Source organism: Leptonychotes weddellii, chromosome 13 (assembly GCF_054177405.1).
Source record: "Leptonychotes weddellii isolate Sample4059 chromosome 13, ASM5417740v2, whole genome shotgun sequence".
NCBI classification, from domain to species: Eukaryota; Metazoa; Chordata; class Mammalia; order Carnivora; family Phocidae; genus Leptonychotes; species Leptonychotes weddellii.
This window is the reverse complement of record NC_138381.1, coordinates 65,325,786-65,343,015: the sequence shown is the minus strand read 5'-3', so window position 1 is coordinate 65,343,015 and position 17,230 is coordinate 65,325,786. Positions and strand designations below refer to the sequence as shown.

General features: G+C 51.4%; 1 protein-coding gene across 4 annotated transcripts in view; it reads right to left on the bottom strand.

Annotated features, from left to right (window-relative positions):
- The window catches only part of WSCD2 (WSC domain sialate O sulfotransferase 2), a 111,657-nt gene that overhangs the window by 38,991 nt on the left and 55,436 nt on the right, over positions 1-17,230 (bottom strand). For 3 of the 4 annotated variants that reach the window (XM_081801955.1, XM_006733161.3, XM_031027976.2), the window contains exons 2-3: positions 10,980-11,879; positions 49-163 (exon numbers count right to left, since the gene is read on the bottom strand). In XM_081801955.1, coding sequence (XP_081658081.1) covers positions 49-163; positions 10,980-11,358 — 494 coding nt within the window. In that variant the 5' untranslated portion in view covers positions 11,359-11,879. The remainder of the gene's footprint in view (positions 1-48; positions 164-10,979; positions 11,880-17,230) is intronic. The other variant, XM_081801957.1, reaches the window with a different exon arrangement.

Here is a 17,230-nt window from a genome sequence, read left to right as displayed (position 1 = left end):
AAGGAAAGGAGTCTGAAATGAATGGAGCGTGGGACGTCAGGGCCCTACCGTTCTGCACAGTTGTCCTGGCAACGGAAGATGGTCATCTTTTTGTAGTCGAAAAAGGACACGCCTCGCAGGGCCCGGCTCTGGGTGTCATCCAGGTAGCAGCCGATGTACTTGGCTTTGGGGAGAGGAGAAAAGTCAGATCTGGCTGGGGACAGAGCAGAAAAGGGTTTGCAAACCAGTGGTAACCAGTGTCCTTGTGGCTACGTGGCCTTCTTGACCTTTTGGTACCAGTTCCTTCCTCTGGGCAGAAACGCAGAAATGACAGACTGAAAGTCACGTGGGCTGGCAGACCCTGACCCATAAGGGCAGTGGAGGCCAAGAGAGGAGGAAGGGACCGTTCTGCGGCCAGGGTTAAGGCCAAGCCCCTGGGTTCTACTGGTGACAACTGAGCACCCAGGGAGCCAAGCCAGGGTCACTGTCCAAGCACCACACAGACGAGACCCATATGGAGACAGCTCTGAAGAGCTTGACACAGCTAACGGCGTGTTCTCATTTCTACAGGCTGCCTTAAGATAGTTACTTTTCCTCGGACATGTGGACTCGGATACCTCCGAGGATAGCCTCAAAGGCTTCCCACTTTGGTCAGTTCCAGGCACTAGCCTAGTCAGTTTGGGCCAGGGTACCTCTCTAAGGTCTAGTTCCCTTCACTGTGGGGATGAAAATACTAACCCAGTGAGGTCAAAATGGAATGATCTGCATAAATGTTTCTACCATAGCGTCTTGTGCGTAATCGGCACAAAGGAAAACGAGTGCAATATGAATCTGGCCATTCACAGTGCTGTGCAGGTACTTTACAGTTTGCTTACATGCAGGCCAAGGGGAGTGCTTTCATCCAAAGAAAATTTTTAAATGACGTATAAAAACCAATTGTAAACCATACACAGAGTTTTCTTAAAGTAGTAAATATGTTCTTGTACTTCACAGTAAATAGTCATTCTTGCACATGAAGACCACAATTCAGTTTATGAAACAGTCTTTCCCTGTATGTTCTCAGAATTGGGACACGCGCTTTGCTAAGTGGGTTACACAGACCGTCTCGCTGAATCCTTACGATGATCTTCCAAGTACTAATATTCCCACTCTATACAGAAGAGGAAGCTGAGGCCCAGAGGGGTGAAGTCACTTGCCCAAGGAAACACAGCTGGTATGTGCAGAGCTAGGGTGGACCCGGGTGATGTGGCCGCAGAGCCCGTTTTCTGAATCCCTGCTTACTTCTGGAATCCAGAGATCCTTGCAAGGACCCAGGTGAAGTGGGAAGTGCTGGTAAGCCCATGCTCTCTGATGACTCAGCAGAGGCCCGGGAAGGTCCAGTGTCTGGCCTAAAGCCCGAGGCTCAGTGGTGGCAGAAGGAAGATTTAAGTCCAGGTCTAGGGGACCCCCAAACCAGCACTCTTTCCACTATTCCATTTGTAGGTAACGGGAGGATGTCACCAGCCCTTGCAGAGGATGACTGAGGACAATATGACGTGCCATGGGTCACTTTCCCTGGCTGGCCTACTCTTTCAGCTGTGGGCTGGTGCCCCCCTCGTTTATGGTGGAGAACGGGCTCTAGCAGAGGGTGCAGGCTCCTTCCCGAGCAATCGTGCCCCTCAGTGCCAGCCTGCTAAGTGCAGAATTTGTCAGCCCCGCTGGAGACGGGCCTCATCCTGATCACTCTGAATTTCTTTTATAAGATGAGGTTGACTAAGAAGAGTCCAGCTTAAACAGAAAGATTGCTTCCCTGGAGCGGGCACATCAGATGGGGACAGCTGTGGAGAAGCCCACGTCCTGTCCCCGTGCTTGCTCTATGGTGTGTGGCCTTCCTGTCACAGAGGGAGTCCTGGCCCCATAACTGGGGCATGGGTGCTGTTCGCAACTGAGCTGCGGGGCGGAGCCTCTGGTGAACTTTGGGCTCAGTAAACACAGTTCAGTAAAGGACAGAGTATCCCGGGATGGATCGGAGAAGGTGGGGGCGGGGGGAGTGGGAGGAGGGAGAGAGGAAGCGGGGGAAAGTTATTTTGGCAGCATGAGGTCTTTGCTGTCAGATCAAAAGACTGTGTGGGGAGCCACGTATTGAGCACTTACTATATGCTGTGTACTATGGGCAATTCCTTTTAATTTTTAAAAATTTTTAAAGTTTTGGGGCACCTCGGGGGCTCAGTCAGTTAAGCATCTGCCTTCAGCTCAGGTCATGATCCCTGGGTCCTGGGATGAGTCCCGCATTGGGCTCCCTGCTCAGCGGGGAGCCTGCTTCTCCCTCTGCCCCTCCTCCCGCGTGCACGTGCGCGCACTCTCTCTCTCTCTCTCTCTCTAACAGGTGATTCCCGTACAGTTAACGTACAGTGTTACATTAGTTTCAGGTGCACAATACGGTGATTCAACAATTCTGTACGTTACTCAGTGCTCATCATGATAAATGCACTTTTTTTTTTTTTTTAAAGATTTATTTGAGAGAGCGAGAATGAGAAAGAGTACATGAGGGTGGAGGGTCAGAGGGAGAGGCAGGCTCCCTGCCAAGCAGGGAGCCTGACGCGGGACTCGATCCCGGGACTCTGGGATCATGACCTGAGCCGAAGGCAGTCGCTTAACCAACTGAGCCACCCAGGTGCCCCGATAAATGCACTCTTAATCCCCATCCGCTATTTCCCCCAGCCCCCCACCCACCTCCCTTCTGGTCACCATCAGTTTGTTCTCTATAGTTAAGAGTTGCGTTTGTTTTCTTGATTTGTCTCCCTCTCCTTTTTTTTCCCCCTTCGCTCCTCTGTTTTGTTTCTGAAATTCCACATAGGAGTGAAATCCTATGGTAGGTCTTTCTCTGACTGGCTCATTTTGCTTAGCGTTATTTTTTTTTTTTACATTCACACCCTCACAAGCTTCTTATTAACCCATTTTACAGATGAGGAAGCTGATCCTAATGACAATTACACCTGCCTGCCTTAGAAGTGAGTCTGAGTTTTGGCATATGGTGTATGTTCTGACCAGTCACCACAAATGTTACTTCTGCTTTTCCTCTTTTCTAAGTAGAATTAGAAGCTATGACATCTGCCCCAAGTTCCTACACCCTGTAAGCGTCTAATTTAAGCCCAGGTCTGTCCTCCAACTGTTTTACTTGTGGGGAGGGTCTGCTTCCTTCTGGTCCAGGATCACCAAGAGCCACATTGAGACCTGATGGGGAGAAATGCTAATGCCCCTGGATCCACTGGGCTTGAAATGAGATGTGCTATGGCTTCGGCTGGTCTCACCTAAGGGTGAGGGTAGGGGCATTTGGCTCTATGTGGGATAGTGGATCCTGCTAGATGAAATTTTGATCCTCAGAGTAACAACAGTCAGAGGATACATGTGTCCACTTTGGAGTGAAGGGGGGACTGTCATGATATCATTTGCACCTTCAAAGCACCACCTCTTCTATTTTTCTCTTAACAGACCTTACCCGCCCCTGACCTTGGCAGGCCAATTATATTGCCCCTCCCACCAGCCAGTGACTGCTTGATTGTTCCAGGGAAGGGCACATGACGCACTCTGGATTCTTGCAGATCAAAGCTAGGAGAAAGAAATCTGTTTCCCTTGGGTTAATGACACCGGCAAGTCTCTATAAGCCCAGAGCGACCAAGAGCCATACTCCCTAGCACCAAAGTCAGCCTGTTTGGGAGCATGAAGCCAACGCAGAGGCGAGCAGAGAGGAGAGTCACAGAGAGACAAAGGGCACAAGTCACTCCTTCGAAAACTCCAGTCCCTTCCGCAGCTGGGTGACAAGACACAATGCATTTTCCTCTTTAGCTTAAGCTGGTTCAAGATGGGTTTTTGTCCCTTGCCACCAAAGTGGTACTGATTCACATGTTAATGCTCAAGCTAAGTTGCCTGAATCCACCCAGCTCTGAGGGTCTAGAGCAAATCCACGCCCAGGCCTGTCCGTTCCAAAGCTGCCCCCTCCCCCTGTAACACAGCGAGTCTCAGCTTGGGAGGAGGACTTCTCTGTCCTTGCCAGAGAGACTGCCCAGGGGAGAGGCTGCAGGGGGGGCAGGGAAGAGGGGCCCTTGGAAGAGAGCTGGGATTTGACCTTAGGTCCATCTGCCCCAAAGCTTGGGCTTTTAAATGCTGTGCCACCTCCTCTCAGTCCTCCCACCAGGCCAGACATCAGGCTTCGAGGTCTCACACAACAGGTGCTCAAAGCGGGGTGTGGGGGGGGAGATACACAGTCCCTCATGAATACCCTGGAGAAACACGGGCGTGTTACACACTTTGACCTGATGAATGGGCTGAGCTCTGTGAGTCAGGAAACAAACACTGAATCAGTTTCCTCCCTGTCCTGGGCGAGTGCTGGTGCATCCTTCCCCACGGACCCTTCCGAGCAGGCTGTGGTCATCACAACTGTCATCCCTGCCCCTGGTGCCTGCCACCTGCTGACCCCATCAGTGTGGTTCCCGCCAACCCGCCTCAGTGGTTTCCCCAGTGACGTGCCTTCGGATCCTGCTGGGGTGGCACGATGTCTCCAAGACGAGGGGGACGTTAGGTATGTAATACGGGGACAAAGTCACAGGCCACTTGAAGGGGGAGAAATGACCGAGTTCACACCATCTATCAGCTCATCTCTGCAGCTATCCAAATATTGCTGAAATGGCAGAGTCGCCCTGGCCACACTATTTATCTCCAGCGCAGGAATCAAGGAGGGGGGAGCCCTGGAGAATGCAGGCATCTGGAATAGAGCCCTCCCGACTGCATTTTTTTTACCCCTTTCCTTTCCTTTTCTTCAATTAATCTTCCTTTTCAAGAAATTTTGCTTTCTTTGATAAAGGTAATTTGTTAAAAGGATAACTAAACCTGAACGGATCTGTACTCCTCTTCTTTACTGTCTGTGATTAGATTCACAAATAGGAGGCATTACGTATGGAGTGCGGGAAGAAAACCAGCTCAGGAGTCAACCAGATCTGGGTTCCAGTCCAAGCTCTTGGAGGTATCATTCTCCTGCCTGGAAAGCGGGAATAACAAAGAAGGGAGATGGGTTGAATTGTGTCATCCCCTGACCCCTCACCCCGACCAAAAAAAAAAAAAAAAAAAAGGCTGAGATCCTGAGCTCAGAACTTAAGGATGTGACCTCATTTGGAAACAGGGTCATTGCAGATGTGATTCATTAAGGTATGAGCGCATATCGGAGTGGGGGCAGGGCAATCAATAGGACTGGCGTCCTTATAAAAAGATGGCCATCTGAGGACACAGAGCCACAGGAGAAGGCATGTGAAAAGAGGCAGAAGCTGGAGTTTTGCAGATGCAAGCCAGGGAATGTCAATGGTTGCTAGCGATGTCAGAAGCCAGGAGAAAGGCATGGAACAGGTTCTCCCTTGGTGTCTTTAAGAGCGCACGCCCTGGCTGACATCTTGATTTTGAACCTCTGGCCTCCTGAACTGCAAGAGAATACATTCCTGTTGCTTTAAGCCACCTAGTTCCGCTACTTTCTTACAGCAGCGCTGGAACAGGAATACAAGGGGTATTGTTAAAACGGACTGTTAAAACGGACTGTAAGTCGGCTTAACCTATACACTGAGCCTTGAAACCAGGCTTGGCACAGGGCAGAGATTCAAGAGTTATTTTTCCTGCCATCCTGGATTTTCCATCCTTCAAGAGGACCATTCCAGTGCTGTCTGGGTTTCCTAATGCAGAGAATGAAATTTTCTGCTCATACCCGGGTTTCCGTGGGGTACAAGGGATGCATCTTTCACTTTGTTCAAAGCCTACAGATCCCACAGACTCAGCTCAACAATCTCTTTCTCCAGGAAGGCACCCCCATGGCTGAACGGGATCCCTCCCTTGGGATGCCAGATCCCCTGGCCCACCACTCCCTAATGCTGTTCTAAACAATTCTCCAGATACTGTCCATTACTTTTTCAAATTGGAAATAATTTAGGCTCATGGCAGAAAAATTTTTACCACAAGGAAAATGTGCTAGCATGGGGGAAAGCAAGATACAATGCTATCTAAATACAGTATGTGCTTCGTAAATACGCACAGGAAGGAAAGAGGCAGGAGAGCAAGACACCCAGTGTGGACTGTGGCTGCAGGTGGATGAGGCTCGGGCCATTTTTATTTTCATCTCTCTTTCTATACATTTGAAGTTTTCTACAATGAGCAGGTGTGATTTTGATAATCAGGACCAAGTTTTTTTTGAACATATAAATTTATCATTTTACTTGCCTGTCTGCCCCCCAGGGGCTGTGAATGTTCCTCAGAGGAGAAAACTGTGCTTGAATCATTCCTGTGTCTCCACCAACTAGCACTGGGCAGGGCACACAGTAGGCGTGTGATGAATGTGGGATGGATGGATGGATGGATGGAGTGTGTTGGGGGTTGTACAGCTCAGCGGTTAAGAATAAGAGCTTAGGCTCAGACTCGGGTTGGAGTGAGCTCTGCCTCTTGGCAGCTGTGTGACACTGAGTAAGTCACTTAACCTCTCTGAGCTTCTGTTTCTTCATCCGTGAAAGGGGCTCCACTTGCTGCCTGACGGGAAGCTGAGGGTATGCATGCACAGTCCCTGACACAGACCAGACCTCAACAGCCTGCAAAGACTGGATCTTCAACTGGAGGAGATGGGGAATGGGTGCCCTGCTGCTTCTTCCAAAAATGCAGACTGATTCTCTCCCTGTCCTTCTTCATGCCCGGGCTTCAAATTCAAACTGGATTTGGCTTCCGCACAGGCTCTGCCTATGACTAGCTGTGTCCCCTTGGGCAAGCCCCATCACCTCTATGCTTCTCTGTTTTCTTCTGGATTACAGTATCGATAATAATAGCTGGCATGTCTTAAGTGCTTACTGTTTGCCAGGCTCTGTGCTGAGCACCTCCTGTATACTGAGAAGTGAGGTGCTATGATGGTTAAGGTTCACATTGCTAGTTTACTCCCTCCTCCAGCTGGACAACCTTGGGCAAGTGCCTTAACCTCTCTGTGCCTCCCTTTCCTCCCTGTAAGATGGAGTTAACAACAGCGTGCACCTCACTGGGTTCCTTATGAAGATTACGTGATGTAATAGGTACAAAGTGTTTCAGAGAGTGCCTGGCACTTAGCACACAATCGACTCATCTTAGGTAATCATCATGACAGCTGGCTGCTCTTATGTACTTCTTAGCCCCAAAAGGAATCGGGAGGCTCAGAGAGGTGAAGTGACCTGCCCAAAGCTGCACAGTCAGCAAGCTATAGAACGGGAAGGGGGACCCTGATTTGGTTGCTCAGAGCACAGGCTCTCCCAGGGCTGGGGGAGGTTAAAGGAGCCGGCAAGGTGTGTGGCACATCCAAGGGGCCAGCTCCACCTGGGAAGTCAGACTTCCCACCCGGCCCCAGCCCAGCCCCGTGAGCGGCTCCTCCCTCCCCTCCCAGCCCATGATGGGCTCTGAATCCTTTACAGCTCCAGGCCCGCATCACTGCATCAAGCAGTGCCCTTGCCAGCTTCAGAGAAAAACCAAATGTGTTCAGCGTCAGCTCAAAGCAGCGTCTTGTTTTTATTAGCGTTAATCTAATACGTTGTCTTTCCTTGCTGAACTCTGAATAAGTTAATCAAGGACAGGCTGGATTTGTGTTTTCTTAATAACGCCGCCTGATTCCAAAGGCTGCCTGCTGTGAGCTCTAGGCTCTGGGCTTCTTTCTTAGTTTCTCTTCCTTCTCTCTTTACATTTTATAAAATATATCCGATGTCCAGGGGCAGAGGGGTTAGTATGGTATAGGAAAAGGCTCACAAGCTTTGGAATGAAATGGATCTTGTTTCAGGGCGCCTGGGTGGCTCAGTCATTAGGCGTCTGCCTTCGGCTCAGGTCATGATCCCAGGGTCCTGGGATCAAGCCCCGCATAGGGCTCCCTGCTCCGTGGGAAGCCTGCTTCTCCCTCTCCACTGCCCCCTGCTTGTGTTACCTCTCTCGCTGTGTCTCTGTCAAATAAATAAAATCTTTAAAAAAAAAGAAATGGACCTTGTTTCAAATCTTAGTGACCTGGGTTTCTGAGTTTAAAAGTTTCCCCATTTGTGACACAGAACAACAGTGGCCTCTAACTTCCTATGTCGTGATAATTAAATAAGGCAATGAAGCACTTACAACACGGTCTAGCCCCTAATGATCACTCAAGAGATGGTAGCTATTATTACTGCTATGGATAATAACACCACCGATTAAAGTGACCTATTATTATGAACCAGGAGATGTGATAAGCATCTTACATGTATCATTCCATTCAAATAATATGTGAAAAACAGGGTGCCTGGGTGGCTCAGTCGGTTAAGTGTTTGCCTTCGGCTCGGGTTGTGACCTCGGGATCCTTGGATCCAGACCCGTGTCAGGCTCCCTGCTCAGAGGGGGAGTCTGCTTCTCCCTCTCCCTGTGCCCTTTCCCCCACTCATTCTCTCAAAAATAAAATTTAAAAAAATCTTTAATATGTGAAAAACTGGACAGTGGCTGGCATGACGTAGGTGTTCAAGAAATGATAGTAATCGTTAGTAGTAATGGCAGTGAGAGTTCACTCTCACAACAACTGGGAGGTGTTGTGAGTGTTGTTATCAACTGCACTACAAGGAATTCATATTCTGTCTGGAACCTTGACAAGCACAGGCGATTATCACTTAACCTAAAGACCCTGACAAGGACCAGAGAGGAAGGAGGAGCATTTGATCAAGCCTGGCCAGGCGGGGGGTGGGGGGGTGGTGTTAGGGACAATTTCCTGGAGGTGAACGAAGATGAGAGCTGGAGGAAGAGTGGAGTTGACCCTTGGGAGGCACTCCAGACAGAGGGATGGTCATTCATTCATGGGTCCATCCAGTCTTTCATTCATTCACCAAGTAGGTACTGAGCACCAGGGCTGTGCTGGGTGCTGTCCCAGGTGCTGAATGAACAGACACCCACCCCACCCCCCCTCGGGGAGGGGGGAATGATGGGAATAAGACTGGCAACATCTCTGCCCTCATGGACCTGACAGTCTAGGAGGGGAGGCAGACTACAAACGAGGAAGCAAACACATCAAGAGGATGCTTCTGGATGATGGTAAGTGCCGTCACAAAAATAAAACCGGGGAATATGGTTGTGACCAGGTACAAAGTGGGGCTATTGTACTTAGGAAGCCTCTATGGGACGGCGAGGTTTGACTGGGGACCCAAAGGAAGGGAGGAAGGGAGCCATGGAAAGATACAGAGGAAGAGCATCCCACATAGAAGGAACTGGCCATACAAAGACCCTGCGTCAGGAATGGGCTTGGTGCACTCAGCAAAAGGGAAGAAGGACAGTGGGGCAGGGTGTGGTGGTGAGGGGGACAGGGGGAGTGTTACAAGATGAGATTGGAGAGGTAGCCACAGTAGGAGACTCTGGACTTTATCCTAGGTGAGGTAACAGTATATCCTAAGGTGTGGGCTTGTGACAAACTTTGGGGCTTGCAAACTACCAGAAGGAGTTGGGAGTGGCTGGGGAGAGAGACAACCAGGTGGGTGGAGAAGGAAAGAAAAGCCACTTCCCGATTTCTCCATCAGTGCAGCACCTCACACCTCACCCGTGCCTACAAGATGGGGTCCCTTCCACAGGCAGATCCACGAGAGTTTCCTGGTCACCTTTAAGAACCTACTATGTGCCAAGTGCTGTCTCAGTGAGCTCTCAGGAAAAGCCCAGACGGGAGGGATCGCTGTCCCTACTTCACAAACGACAAAACTGAAGCATGAGGAGGTAAAGCCATGTGCCTAGACACACGGCTGGCTGGGACAGAACTGGAATACAAATCCAAGTGCCCCAATCTGTTCTGCCACCTCCCACCTTCTCCTTCACCTCCCTGTGAACGCTGCATTCTTGGAAGAGGCAGCTTCTAGGAAATCCCCGAGGGTGGGAAGGTGGGGTCTCCTGGCTGGCTCCTGAGCCAGGTATGGGGTGGGACTGAAGCAGGGGAATGTGCTCCCCTGGGTGAGTCCCCGCTGCTAATCCCGTTTCCCTCAGTGGTGAGAGAAGGGGTTTTCTAGGAGCTGAATCACAGCGGAAGTGTGACATGTGGCAGGAAACACAAAGGCTGGGGAGGTTTTCCTTCTGCCCTGATTGGTGGTGGATCTTCCCAAACCATCTGGTCCGGACTCCCAAAACGTGCGTTTGTGTTCATCTCCGGAGCGGCAGGGTTGCGGGCTCCGCCCCCGCACGCTGGGCAGACGCTGGGCAGACCTCAGCCCACTCTGGGAGATGGTTAGCAGGCCGAGTACTCGGGCCAGGCAGGTTTGAGTTCAACTCTACCGCTCTACGGCCTTGGGCAAGGGTCTCCCTTCACCAAGCCTCAGTTTCCGGAAGTGTAACCTGGGTGTAGGATCACGCTCCTTGCTCAAGTCCGTGGGGCCGAGCGGAAATCAGGTAAGGTACTGCACTCACAAAGGAGAGCCCTTTTTGACTGAAAGGCTAAGAAATCGCAAGGAAATATGCCCAGGGCCATGATGCCCTCCAGGAGCCATCCCCAAGAGATCCAGCGAGGAGGACCGACAGGCCACATGGTAGAGCAGAAGCTCTCACAGCCCTGGGCTCGTGGTGCCTCAGTTTCCTCATCCCTAAAATGGGAATGGAGCACCATCCACGCAGAATCGTGGCAACACTTCAATACACGTAGAGGGCTTAGAAAAGTACCTGGCACACAGTAAGTGCTCAGTCGATGCTGCTTCATTTTCATGTGTATTTATTTAACAAGCCTGAGAAGGCTGCGAGGAAGTGTCAGGCTTTGAACTCTGACAGATGTAGGGTCCAAATCCATGCTTGGCTGTTTACAAGCTGTGTGACCTTGGGCAAGTTACTTTACCTCTCTGAGCTTCCCATTTCTCCTCTGAAATGGGGGTGACATCGGAGCCCCTGTCATGTCGATAGTGGTAACTGCATGGCAGGTGGTTCCCATTAAACACTGAGACCTGGTGGTTGTTCCTATATTCTTCTCAGCCCCTCCCTTCTCCTTGGCCACCGTCCCGGTCTACCCCTCTTACCTCGCTCCTCCTCCTTCTCCCGGACGATCCTGCCCTTGAGGGCTCGGCTCCAGGCTCCACCGTAATCACCCAGCTTGGTCCTCTCGCTCCCGTCCTTGGCCTTGAACCAGGGTCCGTACCGGCGGGCGAGGCTCGAGGCCTCACCCGCGTCCCGGAAGCCTCTGCCCAGACGCAGGTCACCCAAGAAGGGCAGCTCGGCGCCCTCGGCCGGGACCCCCGCGGCGGGGCTGGCCTGGTTCTGGGAGACAGCAGGCTGGCCCACGAAGCCAGAGTGCAGGAAGACCAGGCTCCCCGCCGTCAGGTAGAGCACCAGGAAGGTAAAGAAACGCACGGGCTTCCTGCGGAAGTACCGCTGGAATTTGAACCAGAGCTTGGCCATAGCAGGATCATTCCGGACTGGCTCGCTGGGGCTCGGCTGGTGGGGTGTTGGGGGGTGGGGGTGTTCAGGAAGAGGAGGGAGGGGGCTGTGTTTCCCAAGCTTCCCTCAGGGATGGAACCCCTGGGGGTGTGCAGCCTTCTTCCCTCCGTGAAGGTGAGGGCCGAAACCAGAGTGGTAGGCCAAGTCTGGCCCTCCTGAGGTCAAGGTGAGCTTCTCCGGCCCACAAAAGGGGCCCAACACCCGGGAGTTGGTCCCATTTTCCTACATCTTGTTCTCTGCGTCAGAGAGTTCCCAAAGAACTTTGACCATAGCAATCGCAGGAGAATTCCACCGGCCACCAGCACTGCGGCTCGCTTCTCGCCTCTTCTTGGCTCCTCAGGCCTGTCAGGGCTGGATGATTTCACTCAGGGCGGTTTCCTGGCCCCTTCCCCAGCTGGGGGCCAAGCTCAGTGTGTCCACCTCATGGAAACAGAAGCTGGCAGGCTTCCATCAGCTCAAGCATTAAGGCTCGGGGCTGCCACCTGCAAAACAGTATGGACACAGATTTAAGAAGCCCCTTCACAGAGGCCAGAGCTCAAAGGGTTCCTGAACCTTCTCAAGGGGGATGCAGAGGCCCAGAGAAGGGAGGGGACCAATGTCCTAAAGCACCCAGCAGTGCTGGGTCTTCTGGAATCCCTGCCTTTTTTCAAACCACACTGGGAATTTGGGGGCTTGACTCCTACGGGGCCCACATTTTGGGACAAGCTTTATCTTGGACAAGCACAAGTTCTTATGCCCCGCATTTCCTATGTATTTGTCAAATATACACAGATTCATGAATTATTTTAAGTCCAAAAAGTACCTTCTAGGGTCCTTGCTGAACTGCCTGATGGACCGGGCTGATTCTGAACCAGATGAAATTCACACACCCTCCCCCCCCCCCCCCACCCCAGGAAATACTTAGTGAGCCCCTACAATGCAACAGGCGCTGTCCTAAGTTCTGGAGAGAAGTCCCTTCCTTCACAGGGCTCACATTCTAGAGTGGGAGAGATCAAAGCCCTAGCCCCTCTCCTCTATCCAAGGAAGAAAAGGAAATCAGGATTATTTAGCCACAGAGTCACTTGCTCTGCATTTACTTAGCATCTACAGCATGCCCAGCTTTGTGCCAAGCCCTCTACATGTATTACTCATTCATTCTTCCCAGTGTTCCTAAAGGAGGTAACAATTTCCCCACTTTACAGATTAGGAAACTGAGGCCACATAGCCAACCCAGAGTTGGGATTTCAACCCAGGACAGTCCAAATGCAAAACCACAGCTCATAACCACTGCCTTTGTGACTCAGCTTTGTCCCACGTGGACTGGATATCAGCTGGGGTTTCAGAGAGAGACCCTGAGGCAGCAGCCCATCTCCACTGCCTCCCAGCGACCAGCGGCTCACTCTTTGACAGGGGGCCCCTCAGAGTGTGGTCCAAGGAGCATCCAATTCATAATCACCTGAGAGTCTGGTCAAGTAGGAAGATTCTGGATTTCTCCAACCAGAATTTCTGGTAGAAGGGGAAACCTACAGGTGTAACGAGGTGCCCTCAGGTAATGGTGATGGGCACGGAGGGCCGAGGGCACTGCTTTATGAGTAAACGTTAAGGATCATTAGCCAGGAGGAAAACAGAATGTAAATTAGGAAACAGCCTTCTGGCCGATGTGATTTCCTATTATCACCAGCAGGGGGCCTCATGACAATCTTGGCCAATGCACAGGATTAACTGGCAGCCAATGGAGGATCAGAATGGTAACAGCCCCTCCTAATCCAGAGCAGCATGGGAGTTTTAACTGTGGTTCAAGGTAGATTCCGTCGGTCCTCCATATGCCATCCTACTCATTCCAGGACAAAGCACTAAGCACCTACTGGGCACCAGTTATTGTTCTAGGCACTTGGAATAGATCAATAAACAAAACAGCCCCAAATCCATGCTTTTGTGGAGTCAAACCACCTGTTCATCCATGGATTCATCTATCTGCCCATCATCCTTTAATCCATCCATCAGTCCACCTACTCATCCATCCACAAACCTGTACCTCTGAAACAAATAATATATGTTTACAAAAAAATAGTAGGAAGGGAAAAATGAAGGGGGGGAATCGGAGTGGAGACGAACCATGAGAGACTATGGACTCTGAGAAACAAACTGAGGGTTCTAGAGGGGAGGGAGATGAGGGGATGGGTTAGCCTGGTGGTGGGTATTAAGGAGGGCATGTACTGCATGGAGCACTGGGTGTTATACGCAAACAATGAATCATGGAACCCTACATCAAAAACTAATGATGTAATGTATGGTGATTAACATAATAAAATTTAAAAAAAAACATAGTCTATCCATCCATCCATTGTCCATTCCTTAGCCCATCCATCAATTCACCTACCCATCCATCCATCCACCATTCATCTCTCCATCCATCTGAACTATAGCAGCCCATTCATCCATGCAGCTCTCCGTGCATCCAGCCGTCTACCCGTTCTTCCATTCATTCAAAAACGTGTGTTGCTTGCCTACTGTGTGTGCTTGGGATGCAGGAATAAATCATCCAGAGTCCCACTTTCAGAGAATTCAGAGTCTACTGAGGGGGACAGCAACTTCATCAACCACCACAATAAATCACTATACTAGATAGTGATAAATCCTGCAAGAGATGTATGTAAAAGATATAGAACAGCAATTAATATTAATAGCTAATGTTTACTGAACATTTATTATGTGCCGGACACTGCTCTCAACACATAGGTACTCTGACTTAATCCTCATACCAGTTCTACGAGGGAGATCTGTAGCCAATTTTACAGAGGAGAGAAATGAGGCTCAGAGAGATTAAGTAATCTATCCAGGGCCACACAGCCATGGCAAGCCTTGAAGGCCAAGCTCAGGAGTCTGGATGATGTTCTAACTGCATGCGTGGGGAACCAGTGACATTTCATGGTCACAGCTCGAAAACCTCCAGGCAGTGGGTGGTGACCCATGGTATTCCATGCAGATCACATACATGCCAGATGTTTCTGCAGCTGGGCCAGGATGAAGAAAAGCCAGCAGCCATCATGAGGATGGGCAGGGGGACACCAGCCCTTCTAGAAGTAGACAGGCAAGAGGACGGGCTCTGGAGGTGGACTGACCTGGGTTCAAGACCTGCCTCTTCCACCCACCTGCTGTGTGACTAGGTCAAGACACCTGTTCTCACCAACTGAAGATCCTCGCCTGTGAAGTGGGTGTAAGAATCTTGACACCTCCCAAAAGATGTACTGCTGGGAGGACTGCATTTAAAGATGTCCACAGAGTGCCTGACACATAGTAGGTGCTCCAGGAAAGCACCCCCCGCCCCGCTTCTCTCAAGGGCGCATGTGAACAGCCTTCAAAGACATTTGCCTCAGCAGCACGTTTGCTGCTGTGGAGACGGCAGAGATTCCGGCTGTCGTGTTCCCTGTGGCTTTTTGTCTCTCAGGATATTTCTGGGTCTTGTCCTTTTTTGTTGTTCCCTTCTTGTTCTTTTCTATTTCAACACATTTTTTCTCTAAGTGGGTGCCAAATGGGTTTTAAGAGGATAATGAGCTCATTAGAAGCTGGCAGGGAACAGAAAGAGATGGAGGCATTGGTGATGTGGGGAGTGAACGGGGCCCACCCGGGAAGGGACTCTGAGGAGGGGGGCTCCTCCAGGGGACCGGGGGCGGTGCTGACTTGAGCCACCCACGCACCTGCCAGTGCTGGGAGGGAGGGCACCCTGGAAGCTGGACTCCACAGAAGTGGGGGCATCCTGTCTGTCCTCTCTCCAAGTGAGCCCCAACATCTGGAGCACAGGCAGTCCCCAAGAGGTATAGGACATGAGTGAAAAGAGTCGGGGGACTGACCTCCCCTGGCGGCTTAAACCTAAACCCTGTCACCAGAACACTGGGGACAGCCTCAGAGAACAATGTTCAGGGCTCTGTGGAGACAGTATCTTCCATTTCTCAGCTCTGGGTGGTCCTGGGGTTCAGGGGTCCCCGCTGAGCCACAGTCCCACCTCCCCAAGGGAACCCCAAAGACTTCTCTGCCTCTCATGACCCTCTGTCATTCTCTCCCCATTCCCAAGTTGCTGTCTCTTTCCCTCTCTGTCTCTCTCCAGACAGAAATTCTAACCCCAAAGGGAATGGGGACATGAAGCGAACGGTCATTTGTTGAATGCCGGTCCCATGCCGGACACTGCATGCAAAAGCTTTGCAAACACATTCTCACCAACTCCTCCCTCCCGGCAACCCGTAAGGCAGGTGATGGTTCTCCCCAGCCCACAGACGGCGCATCTACAACCCCGAGCAGGGGGCACACGTGGGCCTTCACCTCTCGGTCTTCATTTGCCCGTTATGTGTTGGAAACCACAATCCCGTCAGCATTCTCTCCTGTTGCTTACAGGTGTGAGACTCGGGGCAGGTGCCCTCACCTCTGTGAACTGCGGTCTCCTCTCTATGAAATGGGTCAACCACAGAGTCTTCTTCTTGGGGTTTTGGGAGGGTCCGATGTGACAGCCCACACAGGGCTGGAGCTGGCGCTCACTATGAGCTCCATCCCTCTCCATTCTGCATGAGAACTCTCAGAGCCTCAGTTTCCCCATCGACCGAATGTGGTGGATGACATGATCCCTGTCTCCCTCCGAGGGCCAGTGTGAGTTTCCACAAGGGGGAGGGCAAGAGGCCCCCTTTGCAAGAATGGCAGCATTTGGTTACTGCAGCTCGTGTTTCCAGCTGGAGCCTCAGAGTGTCTAAACACAGCCTATTTTTAGCACCGAGTGAACCTCTGGTGCCAAGCTGCCAAGAAAATGACTGGTGAGGCAGAGCTGCCCCGCAGGGAGGGAAAATGGGAGCTACAGCAGCCCTGGGGCTCCCTCCCCTGGGGGGGTGGCGTAGAGCTGCCCCTCCAGATTGCGGGGGCAGGTAAGTCTGGCTGGAAGCCCATGAGCCTGGGCAGCGGGCACTCCCTCTCTCTCTCTCTCTCCAGCCCCCTGAACTTGACTTGAGGGCACCAGCCCAGGGACCAGCTGACCCCTCGGACACCATCCAGGTTTGTGAAGTTGTGATTTCTTCACACTCTGGGTAGGAGACGCAGCGGGGGGAGGGGGGGGCGGTTCTCCAAGAAACTGGGAGCCCAGACCAGAGACGAAGTTTTAGTCTTGGCCCAATGATAACAATTATCACACAGAAATCACCAGTATTTGCTGAGCATTCACTTTGTGCCAGGCACTGTGCCAAGCATCTTATCCCCATTGGGCCATTTAATCCCTTTGAGAACGCTTTGAGGTGGTTATTAACCTCTCTGTCCCTCAGTTTCTCCATCCCTAGAATGGGGGAAACAATAGTACTTTTCTCAGAGGATTTGTGTGAGGACCAAATGAGTTCGTATATACAAGTGTTGCCTATGTGTTACCTCTTACTGTAGTAACTTGTAGGTCACGTATGTGGTTTTGCCTGCCTGGCACCCATTTTTTCTGGAAGAAGGACGCTATTTTCCCACACAGAGCTTCTCTGTCATCAATTCTTAGCTTGTATGGCTGGGGTAGAATGAATCCCCCTCGGGGCGCCTGGGTGGCTCAGTTGGTTGAGCGACTGCCTTCGGCTCAGGTCATGATCCTGGAGTCCCGGGATCGAGTCCCGCATCGGGCTCCCTGCTCAGCGGGGAGTCTGCTTCTCCCTCTGACCCTCCCCTGTCTCATGCTCTCTCTATCTCATTCTCTCTCTCAAATAAATAAATAAAATCTTAAAAAAAAAGAAAACAGGGCGCCTGGGTGGCTCAGTTGGTTAAGCGACTGCCTTCGGCTCAGGTCATGATCCTGGAGTCCCGGGATCGAGTCCCGCATCGGGCTCCCTGCTCGGCGGGGAGTCTG